General features: G+C 33.4%; 2 protein-coding genes and 3 non-coding genes across 5 annotated transcripts; 3 read left to right on the plus strand and 2 right to left on the minus strand.

Annotated features, from left to right (window-relative positions):
* Positions 1 to 1312: 1312 nt before the first annotated feature.
* Positions 1313 to 2876, minus strand: LOC114170449 (chalcone synthase 17-like). The gene is made up of 2 exons (XM_028055922.2): positions 2537 to 2876; positions 1313 to 2446 (listed from the first exon to the last, which is right to left on the minus strand). Exons 1-2 carry the CDS (start codon positions 2712 to 2714, stop codon positions 1455 to 1457), a joined length of 1170 nt encoding a protein of 389 aa, XP_027911723.2. The 5' UTR covers positions 2715 to 2876; the 3' UTR covers positions 1313 to 1454.
* Positions 2877 to 6376: 3500 nt separating this feature from the next.
* LOC146880892 (signal recognition particle RNA) lies at positions 6377 to 6677 on the plus strand. The gene has a single exon (XR_014986847.1).
* Positions 6678 to 7203: 526 nt separating this feature from the next.
* On the plus strand, positions 7204 to 7509 carry LOC146880893 (signal recognition particle RNA). The gene has a single exon (XR_014986848.1).
* A 528-nt stretch (positions 7510 to 8037) lies between these two features.
* On the plus strand, positions 8038 to 8342 carry LOC146880894 (signal recognition particle RNA). The gene has a single exon (XR_014986745.1).
* A 1134-nt stretch (positions 8343 to 9476) lies between these two features.
* LOC114168796 (chalcone synthase 17-like) lies at positions 9477 to 11041 on the minus strand. The gene is made up of 2 exons (XM_028053748.2): positions 10687 to 11041; positions 9477 to 10596 (listed from the first exon to the last, which is right to left on the minus strand). The coding sequence occupies exons 1-2, from the start codon at positions 10862 to 10864 to the stop codon at positions 9605 to 9607; spliced, it is 1170 nt and encodes a 389-aa protein (XP_027909549.2). The 5' UTR covers positions 10865 to 11041; the 3' UTR covers positions 9477 to 9604.
* Positions 11042 to 13652: the final 2611 nt, after the last annotated feature.

The following is a 13652-nucleotide window of genomic DNA, read 5'->3' on the forward strand; positions in this document are numbered from 1 at the left end:
AATTCATAGGAAGTGAAATCACATTGAAGTGAACCATTTAAGTAAAGATTTAAAAAATTTTCTAACATCCTATTGGTTTTCCATTTATGAAATTATGAGTATTTGAAGTAGAGGAAATTGTCTTTTAAGGCAATTTGTAGTATTATATATGTGAAGAAAGATGCAAAATAAGAAATAACATCAGACATTATTTTAGGGTTAACCAAACAATCTAGTAAATAGTTGAAATGATCATATATTTTAGAAAGATAGAAACAAATGAATTGGTTTTTTTTTTTGTGATCTTTATGTTCGTCATTGACAAGCAAAGAGGGATTAACTTTTACCTCTTTTCCTTTTATTTTTACTAATAATAAGCTATCAAAAAGTAAAAGTAGTTCATACACCAAGAATATCATTCATCTATCTTAAATTAATATATAAGCACATATTTGAATTTTGGATTTCATCTTTGAGAATTCTATTTTTAGAAAATATTTTTGGGAAATATTTGATTAACATAAAAAAATGTCCATCTACATTTAAAATGAGAACAAAATAAAATGAAAATTTGTTATAGATAAGTTAGTATGAAACAAGAGGGTTTGAAAGAAAGAAGGATGGGAACATGCATTTATTGATAATTGTAAAGAGATACAAAGTTGTGAATGTGTATTAGTGCATTTGAACAATATTTTTGCAAAAGGGCTTGTATAGTTTACAATTTATGCAATATAATGTAAAAGTCTCACATTGTGTAGAATGTGAAAGAAAAAAAAAACTTTATATAATGGATGACAAGGTTGAGTTCTCACCAATCTAAGTAACAAGAGAATGTAACCCATGTGGTGGCATGAAGGTGACGAACCATCACCTTTTTTTTCGTTTTTCATTGGGGTAGTTTTTTTTTTCAACATTGCTTTATTTTTTAGATATTTCTTAGCACCTCTCTCTAACATCTAATTTTCCTTTTAAAGTTATTATACTTTATTCCCTCAATGTAACATATATGAATATGCTAACATAATGTTCAGGTATGTTATACTCTATCATTGCTTGTTTGTAATATACATAAATTATATTAAACTCGACTTTTATACTTCAATACTAACAAACTATATTTTTCTAACTGGAACATTAAAATTCATTTAATGTGTTGTAGTTAACTATGTTATGATACATTTTGTACATTGTTTTGGAGTATAAAAGGTATCATTTTGATAGATTTAACATTTTTTTTTTAAGTTTCATATGTAATAATTAAAACAAAACTAACAAAATATGTTTTGATATGTATGAATGAATATTTTCAAGTTTATATATAAAGTTAAAATGAATCAATAAAAAATTATATATATTGTCTGGATTATAAATGAGTGTTACATGTGTAATTTTAATATAAATTATAGCCTCCAACAAGAATGAAAATTGGTACATAAGAATAATAAAAATAAAACAATGGAGTTGACAGGGTGTTATATTGCAACACTGTGGAGAACAACAGTCTCAATAGTAAGTCCGGGTCCAAAACCAAACAAGACACCCCATTCAAGTCCTTCACCAGTGGTTTTAAGTCCATTTTCAATCGATTTCCTCCTCATCTCATCCAAGATGAAAAGCACACATGCACTTGACATGTTCCCATACTCACTAAGCACATCTCTAGTGGCCTTCATTTTTTCAGCTTTGAGACCCAACTTTTGCTCAACTTGGTCCAAAATTGCAGGTCCACCAGGGTGTGCAATCCAGAAGATGGAGTTGTAGTCAGAGATGTTCAATGGGTTGAAGGCTTCAGAAAGTGCCTTCCCAATGTTCTTCGAGACAATCCCAGGAACATCCTTAAGGAGGTGAAACGTGAGTCCAACTTCACGAAGGTGGCCATCAATGGCACCGTCACTGTCTGGAGCAATGGTTTGTGCAGTCCAAACCAGCTCAAACAATGGCTTCTCAATTTGTGGAATCGGGTCAGAACCAACGACCACCGCAGCTGCTCCATCTCCAAACAACGCCTGTCCCACAAGACTGTCTAGGTGGGTGTCACTTGGGCCACGGAAGGTGACTGCAGTGATCTCAGAACACACGACAAGCACACGGGCAGCCTTGTTGTTCTCAGCCAAATCCTTGGCCAATCGAAGAACCGTGCCTCCTGCAAAACAACCTTGTTGGTACATCATGTACCTCTTCACAGAAGGGCGAAGTCCCAAGAGTTTGGTGAGTTGGTAATCAGCACCAGGCATGTCGACGCCACTTGTGGTGCAAAAGATCAAGTGTGTAATCTTTGACTTTGGCTGTCCCCACTCCTTTATGGCCTTCACTGCAGCTTCTTTCCCAAGCTTTGGTACCTCGACCACTACTATGTCTTGCCTAGCATCCAAAGAAGGTGCCATGTAAGCACACATGTTAGGATTCTCCTTCAAGATGTCCTCAGTGAGATGCATGTATCTCTTCTTGATCATGGACTTGTCGCCTGGAATATAGTGAAGCAAAGAACAATAATTAGATTGAATGAACAAGAGTTATGTGAAGTGAATATTGGTAGATGGTATTCTGAACTTACACATGCGCTGGAATTTCTCTTTGAGGTCAGTCATGTGCTCACTGTTTGTGATTCTGAAGTAGTAATCGGGATAGGTGCTTTGATCAATACAGTTTGGTGGAGTTGCAGTTCCAATGGCAAGGATGGTTGCTGGGCCTTCTGCCCTTTGAGCCTGGCGGATCTCGGATACACTCACCATCTCAATTTTCTTCAACAAAACTTAATGAAATAGGGATGTTGACGAGGGAATTTGGAACCGAATCAAGCAGTGCAAGTTTCACGAAGTCACAACACTTTGGTGGTAGCGAGGGTTGTTGCTTGGTTGCTGAAGTTGTGTGTTTGAAGATGTGGGAGGAGTTAGCTTGCGTTTTATATGCATGGAAGGGTGGTTGATTGGAAGCATATTCATGAGTTTGGTGGCATGTTTTGGAAGACCATCTCTCTATCACTCCTACGTTTTAGTCAAACTTGGTAGCTTAGCAGGAAGAGTCTACTGGTATGGTAGCTAGCCTTTTAAATTACATCAACGGCCACAATCAAATTAAACTAAAATCTATGCCTATAGTTTCGCCATGTCATCGAATCGCACACCACTTCTCTTCCTTCATTTTTATTGTATAATAATATGTATTTGGTGGTGACATCTTAGGTCGTGGTCAACCATCAACGAGCTCTACAAACCCATAAAAAATATTTTATTTATAATATAAGTTTTAGATAACATTCTTGCACATGTCTGTTGATCTTAATAAGAGTACCACCGAAACATCTTACGTGCTTTGTATCTAAATGAATAAGAAATATGCTTTTAAAAGTAACTAGAGTGGACAAAAACAAAATTACTGTCAATGTTTTTGCTCTGTTCCTCAAAGTCCTGTTACGCGTTTAACTCCCTTTTTATATGCATTTATAAAATATATATACTCAGTAAAAGATATTCATATCTTAGTTAGTTATCACAAAAAAGTTACTTAATAATATACATAACTAATACTTGTGGGACTTACGACATTATCTATAACAAATAAAATTATATCTTTGATTTTATGCAAGTTAAAGACATCTCCTTTTACAAATCACCTTTTTTTCTTTTGTGTAAAATTTTACTTACAAATATAGAACAGCATCTTCTGCATCTTTCTCACAATTTTCTATAAGAAAAGGAAGAAAGGTCTGAGGTAAACTTTCTTCTTCCCTCATATTTTTCTAGTCTTTTTTTTTTTTCCTCTACTCTATTCTCTTTTATTCCTTTCTTAATTATTTAAATTTTTAGTCCTATACTTTCGTTCAATTATTAGAGTTATATTATTTGATATTGTTAGTACACAATTTGTAAATTTTGAGTTCATAAATGGATTCTTTGATATTAAAATCTAGGTTTACATTCAAAAATAAACTCATTTGAAGTTTTATACAAAAAAAGTTATCAATGAAACAAGTTTGATGTTTTACTTATAAAATATTTATCCAAGATAATCATGTTTTCATTTCTGATTGTTGTTGTGGTTTTAGTTCTTTGTTTTTACACTATTTATTTTAGAGAGCAACCTTGTATAAAATTTTAAGTCAACAAAATGGATGCAAAATTTAAATGTGTAAGCAAAGCACTAAAATAATTATATACCATATATATTCAAATTATATTAGTTGTCTTGTAATTTTGACTGTTTTAAAAAAAAAAAAATTGGAGGTTAAAAAAGAAGTTGTCATACTGCCAAATTTTGTAAATAAAATTTAGTTTCAAGAATTATATGCAAAATTAATGTGGAAAAGATAATTGCAAAATGAATTACATTGAATACTGATTTACACTGAGTATAGAGTATATAGTAAAAAAATAAGTCAAGTAGACATCGTGGAATAGAGAGTGGTTATACGGTAACAATAACTAAAATATAACTATGCAATAATTAAATTTGCTACGTATTCTAGAATCATTCTACTATAAAATATTTTACTATTTGGTAAAAACAAAATTAAAACTATATAAACAAAAATAGTTGAATTGTCTGCAAAATTAGTCTACTCTTTGATTTCCTTCTAAAATTATACGGTTAACGATTTTTTTTTCTTAATTAATTTTAAATTGAGTTCTTTTCAAATTTTAATTAATATAATATGATGAGTAACTTTTATTATTTTTTTGTTATCTTTTATTTTCTTCGAAAACTATACAATTATTATTTATTTTCATTATCTTTTATTTCAGAAAAAATGTTGGATAATAGGTACCATCCTATAAATAGTAGGAACAAAATAATCTTGTTTGTTATAGGTGATAAGATGAAAGAATTGTTTGTTATAGTTGATGAGATGAAAGAATTCTGTAAGACTAACTACCTCATTATCTAACACATTTTTAATAAGAGAAATAAAGGTAATTCAGTGGTGGATCTTGGTAGAGAATTTTGGAGACTCAAAATAATACATTTAAAAATCTTAAATTCATCAATAATTACATCAGAATTAAAATTTGCACTTATTCTTTTTTCAATGTAAATAATCATATTGCCGGCGAGAATTTTATCTTTCATTTTATTTTGCAATCTTGTTTTTTATAATTTTCATTGCAAAAAATAATCTTTCTAATTAGACGCAGAAAGAGTTAAAAGAAAGTAATCTTCATCAATATATCTATTTTTTTTTAAGTTTAATATTAAAAATAATTTATCATAATCTAATAAAAAATTGAGATGCATAATTATTAAAAGAAATTGAGATGTGTAATTAGAGAGAGAGGTGTTAATAAATATCTCGAATGAAAAGCAATGTCGAATAAAAAATGGAAAAAGTGATGGTCCAAGCAAGTGAGGCTACCTGTATAATTTTATGGTGGGTGATTGCAACAACTTGTTATCCCTCCACTAACCACAACACATTGAAACAATTTGAAGAAAATTAATATTTTGGTTAGAAAAATAAAGTTTGTCAGTATTATGCGTAAAAATGGATTTTGATTTACATTATAGGGTGCATAGTGTTAAGACCTACATGGGTTCTTCATTGACGATATTGGATAAAGTTCCTGTGTTCATGTAGTTTTAACATAGCAGTGAGTGCTTAAACTCTGAATGACCTACTATTAATTCTTAAATGGACAAACAAGCTACTACAACTTCAACGATGATCCATGAATAATGTGCTTGAACCATTTACCCTTTTTCTCTTATGAAATCATGAAAATTTTAAGTACAAAAAACTATCTTTGAAGTCATATTGTAGCATTGTACCTGTGAAGAAAGATGCAAAATAAGAAATAACATCAGACATCATTGTAGGGGTTACCTAACAATCTAGTAAATGGTTGAAATGATCGTATGTTTTAGAACGATAGAAAGCAATGGATTGAGTTTTTTTATATGTGATCTTTATGTTCTTCATTGACAAGCAAAGTGCGTTTAACTTTTACCTCTTTTCCTTTTCTTTTTTCTTAAAATAAAATATAAGAAAGAAAAAAGAGTTCATAAACCAAAAATATCCTTCATAAATCTTAAAATAAGATATAATCATATATTTGAACTTTGGAATTTATCTCCTAGAATTATATTTTTAGAAATTTTTTTATTGGCATAAAAATCTCTATCTACTTTTAAAACGTGAAGAATAAGAAAAATGACAATTTGTAAGAGATAAGATGGTATGAAACATGGGGGAAAGAAAGAAAAAAGAGACATTAACATGCATTTATTAAGAAATGTAAAGAGATACAAAGTTATGAATGTGTGTTAGTGTAGTGGAACCATATTTTTGCATAAGGGTTGGTATAGTTTATCATTTATGCAACGTAATGTAAAAGTCCCACATAGTGTAGAATGTGAAAGGAAAGAAACTTTATATAGTGGATGACAAGGTTTTGTTCTCGTCGAGCTAAGTAACAAGAGCTTGTAACCTAAGTGGGGGCATGAAGGTGATGGAACAACTTTGTGGCTCCTTAGTTGGAGTTATGGATGCTAAAATCTGGCTTGCCCATTCCAAGTTGAGAGTTGGGTGATGGGACTTGTGCGAAAGCACAAGTCTCAACTCTCTTAGACAAGAGGGCATTAGGCTGGTTTCACAGAGCAACGATTACCTCTACCTCTCAATAGTGGAGGGATAACAAGTTGTTGCAACCACCCTCCAAAAAATTACCTCGGTAGCCACACTTGATTGAACCATCACATTTTTCCATTTTTTATTTAACATTACTTTTGAGATATTTCTTAACATCTCTATCTATTATCTTATTTTCCTTTTAAATTTGTTATACTTGATTCCCTCAATGTAACATATATGAATATGGTTGATATAACTTCTATTTTTGATTTTCGAATAAGATATAAACACATATTTGAATTTTGGAATTCATCTATTAGAATACTACTTTTAGAAAATAATTTTAGGAAATATTTGATTGACAAAAAAAATGTTTATCTACGTTTAAAACAAGAGTGAAATAGAAAATGACAATTTCTAAGAGATATGATGGTATGAAACGAGTGGGAAAGAACGAAAAAAGAGACATTAACATGCATTTATTAAGAAATGAAAAGAGATACAAGGTTATGAATGTTTGTTAGTGCAGTGGAACCATCTTTTTGCATAAGGATTGGTATAGTTTACCATTTATGCAATATAATATAAAAGTCCCACATAGTGTAGAATGTGAAAGGAAAGAAACTTTAAATAGCGGATGACAAGGTTGTGTTCTTGCCGAGCTAAGTAACAAGAGCTTGTAACCAAAGTGGGGGCATGAAGGTGATGGAACAACTTTGTGACTCCTTGGTTGGAGTTGTGGATGCTAAAATCTGGCTTGCCCATTCCAAGTTGAGAGTTGAGTGATGGGACTTGTGCGAAGGGATATGTCTCAACTCTCTTAGACAAGAGGACACCGTGTCAGGCTGGTTCCACAGAGCAACGATTACCTCTACCTCTCAATAGTGGAGGGATAACAAGTTGTTGCAACCACCCTCCAAAACATTACCTCAGTAGCCACACTTAATTGAACAATCACATTTTTCGATTTTTTATTTAACATTACTTTACTTTTGAGATATTTCTTAACATCTCTATCTATTATCTTATTTTCCTTTTAAAGTTGTTATACTTGATTCCCTCAATGTGACATATATGAATATTGTTGATATAACTTCTATTTTTGATTTTGGAATAAGATATAAACACATATTTGAATTTTGGAATTCATCTATTAGAATTCTACTTTAAGAAAATAATTTTGGGAAATATTTGATTGACAAAAAATATTAATCTACGTTTAAAACGAGAGTGAAATAGAAAATGACAATTTCTAAGAGATATGATGGTATGAAACGATTGGGAAAGAACGAAAAAGAGACATTAACATGCATTTATTAAGAAATGAAAAGAGATACAAAGTTATGAATGTTTGCTAATGCAGTGGAACCATATTTTTGCATAAGGGTTGGTATAGTTTACCATTTATGCAATGTAATGTAAAAGTCCCACATAGTGTAAAATGTGAAAGGAAAGAAACTTAATATAGTGGATGACAAGGTTGTGTTCTTGCCGAGCTAAGTAACAAGAGCTTGTAACCCAAGTGGGGGCATGAAGGTGATGGAACAACTTTGTGGCTCCTTGGTTGGAGTTATGGATGCTAAAATCTGACTTGCCCATTCCAAGTTGAGAGTTGGGTGATGGGACTTGTGCGAAAGCACAAGTCTCAACTCTCTTAGACAAGAGGGCACTGCGTTAGGCTGGTTTCACAGAGCAACGATTACCTCTACTCTCAATAGTGGAGGGATAACAAGTTGTTGCAACCATCCTCCAAAATATTATCTCGGTAGCCAAACTTGATTGAACCATCACCTTTTTTCCATTTTTTATTTAACATTGCTTTACCTTTGAGATATTTCTTAAGATCTCTCCTTAATATCTTAGTTTCCTTTTAAAGTTGTTATAGTTGATTCCGTCAATGTAAAATATATGAATATGGTTGATATAACTTCTATTTTGAATTTTGGAATGAGATATAAACACATATTTGAATTTTGGAATTCATCTATTAGAAATCATTTTTTAGAAAATAATTTTGGAGAATATTTGAATGACAAAAAAAATGTCCATCTTCATTTAAGACGAGAACAAAATCAAAAATGACAATTTCTAAGAGATATTATGGTATGAAACAAGGGGGAAAGAAAGAAAAAGAGACGGTAACATGCATGCATTTATTAAGAAATGTAAGGAGATACAAATTTATGAATGTGTGTTAGTGCATTGGAACCACATTTATTCACAAGGGTTGGCATAGTTTACCATTTATGCAATGTAATGTATTGTAAAAGTCTAACATTGTATAGAATCTGGAAGAAAAGAACCTTTATATAGTGGATGAGAAGGTTGTGTTCATACCAAACTAAGTAACATGAGCTTGTAACCCAAGTTGGGGAATAAGGTGATGGAACAAATTTGTATCTCCTTAGTTGTAGTTGTGGATCTAAAAGTTGTTTTGGCAATCATAGTGGTGGAAGGTTGACAAGTTGTTGCAACCACCCTCCAAAAAAATTACTTGGCCACTTGGACCATCGCCTTTTTTCATTGAATTTCTATTCAACATTGCTTTACTTTTTAAATATTTCTTAGCACCTCTCTCTAACATCTAATTTTCCCTTTAAAGTTGTTATAATTTATTCTCTAAATGTAACATATATGAATATGGTCCATATAACTTCTACAATAGTGTTCATGTATGTGCATTACTTTTTTATACTGTTATAGCTTGTTTATCATATACAAATTATACTAAACTCGACTTTTATACTTCAGTACTAACAAACTATATTTTTATAACCTCATTACTATTTTCTTAAAATTCCTTTAATGTGTTATTTAAAATAATCGATTGTTAATAGATTATTCTAGGAAATGTATTAGTTGATAGGTTGTTTTTTCTCTCGAGTAATCGATTACAATGATGAATAATAAATAATTATAGGAAACTATATTTGAAAAATACATTGTAGGTTATAGTATAAATGAGTATTACACATATAATTTTAATGTAAATTACAAACAAGAATGAAAATTGGTACACAAAAATAATAAAAATGAAATAATGGAGTTGGCAAGGTGTTATATTGCGACACTATGGAGAACAACAGTCTCAATAGTAAGTCCAGGTCCAAAACCAAACAAGACACCCCATTCAAGTCCTTCACCTGTGGTTTTGAGTCCATTTTCAGCTGATTTCCTCCTCATCTCATCCAAGATGAAAAGCACACATGCACTTGACATGTTCCCATACTCACTAAGCACATCTCTAGTGGCCTTCATTTTTTCAGCTTTGAGACCCAACTTTTGCTCAACTTGGTCCAAAATTGCAGGTCCACCAGGGTGTGCAATCCAGAAGATGGAGTTGTAGTCAGAGATGTTCAATGGGTTGAAGGCCTCAGAAAGTGCCTTCCCAATGTTCTTCGAGACAATCCCAGGAACATCCTTAAGGAGGTGAAACGTGAGTCCAACTTCACGAAGGTGGCCATCAATGGCACCGTCACTGTCTGGAGCAATGGTTTGTGCAGTCCAAACCAGCTCAAACAATGGCTTCTCAATTTGTGGAATCGGGTCAGAACCAACGATCACCGCAGCTGCTCCATCTCCAAACAACGCCTGTCCCACAAGACTGTCTAGGTGGGTGTCACTTGGGCCACGGAAGGTGACTGCAGTGATCTCAGAACACACGACAAGCACACGGGCAACCTTGTTGTTCTCAGCCAAATCCTTGGCCAATCGAAGAACCGTGCCTCCTGCAAAACAACCTTGTTGGTACATCATGTACCTCTTCACAGAAGGGCGAAGTCCCAAGAGTTTGGTGAATTGGTAATCAGCACCAGGCATGTCGACGCCACTTGTGGTGCAAAAGATCAAGTGTGTAATCTTTGACTTTGGCTGTCCCCACTCCTTTATGGCCTTCACTGCAGCTTCTTTCCCAAGCTTTGGTACCTCGACTACTACTATGTCTTGCCTAGCATCCAAAGAAGGTGCCATGTAAGCACACATGTTAGGATTCTCCTTCAAGATGTCCTCAGTGAGATGCATGTATCTCTTCTTGATCGTGGACTTGTCGCCTGGAATATAGTGAAGCAAAGAACAATAATTAGATTGAATGAACAAGAGTTATGTGAAGTGAATATTGGTAGATGGTATTATGAACTTACACATGCGCTGGAATTTCTCTTTGAGGTCAGTCATGTGCTCACTGTTTGTGATTCTGAAGTAGTAATCGGGATAAGTGCTTTGATCAATACAGTTTGGTGGAGTTGCAGTTCCAATGGCAAGGATGGTTGCTGGGCCTTCTGCCCTTTGAGCCTGGCGGATCTCGGATACACTCACCATCTCAATTTTCTTCAACAAAACTTAATGAAATAGGGATGTTGACGAGGGAATTTGGAACCGAATCAAGCAGTGCAAGTTTCACGAAGTCACAACACTTTGGTGGTAGCGAGGGTTGTTGCTTGGTTGCTGAAGTTGTGTGTTTGAAGATGTGGGAGGAGTTAGCTTGCGTTTTATATGCATGGAAGGGTGGTTGATTGGAAGCATATTCATGAGTTTGGTGGCATGTTTTGGAAGACCATCTCTCTATCACTCCTACGTTTTAGTCAAACTTGGTAGCTTAGCAGGAAGAGTCTACTGGTATGGTAGCTAGCCTTTTAAATTACATCAACGGCCACAATCAAATTAAACTAAAATCTATGCCTATAGTTTCGCCATGTCATCGGGTATCACTCTCTTGTTTTTGGATCGCACACCACCTCTCTTCTTCATTTTTATTGTATAATAATACGTAGTTGGTGGTGACATATTAGGTCATGGTCAATCACAAATGAATATTAAAAAAATTCATTTTTATTTATAATATAAGTTTTAGATAACATTTTTGCGTATGTTTTCAAAAGTAACCACATTGGACAAAAACAAAATTACGTCTATGTCTCCACCACCATGAATAAATGACTCTTTTTGCTTTATTCGATTCAAGGTTGGAGGCTGTAGGATAAGTAGCTGTGTCTCATCTAAGATGAGATGCACATGATTGTATTAATATATATATATATATATATATATATATATATATATATATATATATATATATAGTTTTGATGTATATACAATTTTAATGAGACATTAACATTCATATTAAATGGAGCATCTTACTAATTTGACTTGCTTTTTATATTCATGTATAAAGTTCAGCCATACAAACATACACTTTGTAAAACAAATTCATATTTTTTAATATGTGTATATTAATCTATAACCGCATGTGGGGACTTACAACATCATCTATTATAGTGTGACAAGTAAAATTATAAAATAAAACTATATAAAAAATGTGCCAAGTAAAATTATAGAATAAAACTATATAAAAGATAAAGAAGGATAACTGGTTATAAATTTATACCGAATATATATTTTGAATCAAATACATCAATTTAATTCAACCTCGTCCTGTATAATACATCTCAAAGCTCTATCAGGCTAGAAACATCAATTCTAATAAATAAAAAATAATTTACAAATATTTTCAAAACACTTATATTCAACATGTGTCACCAAAAACCATTACCTAATTTATTTTAATCATTCTTTTTATCTAAACATGCACCTAATTTTCATATAGTGAAGATAAGTTTATTGCACAAACATATGGAATAATAATATAACAGCTTACATCAACTACTAACATCCATATGTTTTAATTTATGTGATTTAGATTATAAGTTCAAAAAAATATATCCTTTCAATGAGTCATTGTAAATAAGACAAACTACACATTAATTAAACATATAATCTATCTGACTTCAAATAAATAAGATGACATACATAATTTCAATATTGTTTCATAATATTTATCCAAAAACGGTGAGAATAGTTTAAGTATGAGTCAAATTCTACATTGAATAAAATAGATAAAGTTAAACGCTATATAAAAATAAAAACCCATAATACTATTGTCTTAAATTTTAGAATAAAAGTGGTATCAAATACCAAATACCTTATATGTCACTAGTGCATAATGGGGTTTTTACAGCGCCCTATATGCCTCAGTTCACTTCCAAACGAGGCATATGAAGACGCGGTGACACTTTTGTAATTTTTTCAAACTTTTATGCCTCGGTTGTATTTAGAACCGAGGCATAAACCCCCTAAAATTTTTATTTTTCCCGCTACATTGATATTTTTAAATTGGTGGCAGACTTTTATGCCTCGGGTCAATTCTAACCGAGGCAGATAGATGTTTATGCCTCGGGTCTATTTTAACTGATGCATATTTGATTACTTTTCAAGTGGAATACGCCTCGGGTCACATCTAACAGAGGCAGATAGATGTCTATGCCTCGGTTTAAAATCAACCGAGGCAATAAGCCTTCTTAGGGTTTAAAATAAATCGTGCCACTGTTCATCTTCTTCGCATAGAGCAGCAGCCATTTTTCTCTCTTCCATTTTCGAACGCCATTGTTCCAGATCGCAAAGGTTCCTTCTTCCACGTAGTAGCAGTTTCGTCTCTCCACCGCCGGTCCGCCGTTGAACGAGCCTCCTCCGTCACGCGAGCCTCCTCCATTGTTGTCATCGCAGAGGTTGCAAAACCGCCTCCATTATCGTCATTCAATCTCGCTTGTAGGTATGTACTTCTCCTTTTTCAAATTGTAAAACTCTTCTATGGGTTTTGAACGTCGATGTGTGTGTCGAAGTCGCGATTTGGCTCACGATGGTTAGTCGTGGGATGTTTCTGTTCAGATATGATAGTGAAGAGAGGGTGTTCTGCGTCGCCGGCGAGATGAATGAAGGCGTCGTGAAGTTGTTCCGGCATGATGCGGTGGTCGAAGATGGTGGTCACGACACACTGGCGGCATTTAGGGTTTGAATGGTGGCTAGGGTTTCTGATTTGGGAGAAGGTTGAAGATGATGATGTGGCACACTGTGATTGGTGTAGGTGTGTGTACAAGGATCATGGCTACGTGTGATACTGTTATTGGGTCAGAAAATACTTTTTTTTTTAAATCTGCGATGCACATTAGGCCTCGGTTCCCTCTAGAACCGAGGCAGTAACCCTCGCATATGCCTCGGTTCATAACCGAGGCATAAACATGTTTTTTTTTACCTCGCCTGCATATACCTCGGG

The sequence above is a fragment of the Vigna unguiculata genome, chromosome 11, assembly GCF_037176805.1.
Source record: "Vigna unguiculata cultivar grain cowpea cultivar isolate G323 ecotype 2 chromosome 11, ASM3717680v1, whole genome shotgun sequence".
In the NCBI taxonomy this organism is placed as follows: Eukaryota; Viridiplantae; Streptophyta; class Magnoliopsida; order Fabales; family Fabaceae; genus Vigna; species Vigna unguiculata.

Coding starts and splice junctions, on each gene's coding strand:
- LOC114170449 (XM_028055922.2), bottom strand. CDS start 2,714: ATGGTGAGTGTATCCGAGATCCGCCAGGCTCAAAGGGCAGAAGGCCCA. Junction 2,447..2,536: donor AGAGAAATTCCAGCGCATGT/GTAAGTTCAGAA, acceptor ACTATATTCCAG/GCGACAAGTCCATGATCAAG.
- LOC114168796 (XM_028053748.2), bottom strand. CDS start 10,864: ATGGTGAGTGTATCCGAGATCCGCCAGGCTCAAAGGGCAGAAGGCCCA. Junction 10,597..10,686: donor AGAGAAATTCCAGCGCATGT/GTAAGTTCATAA, acceptor ACTATATTCCAG/GCGACAAGTCCACGATCAAG.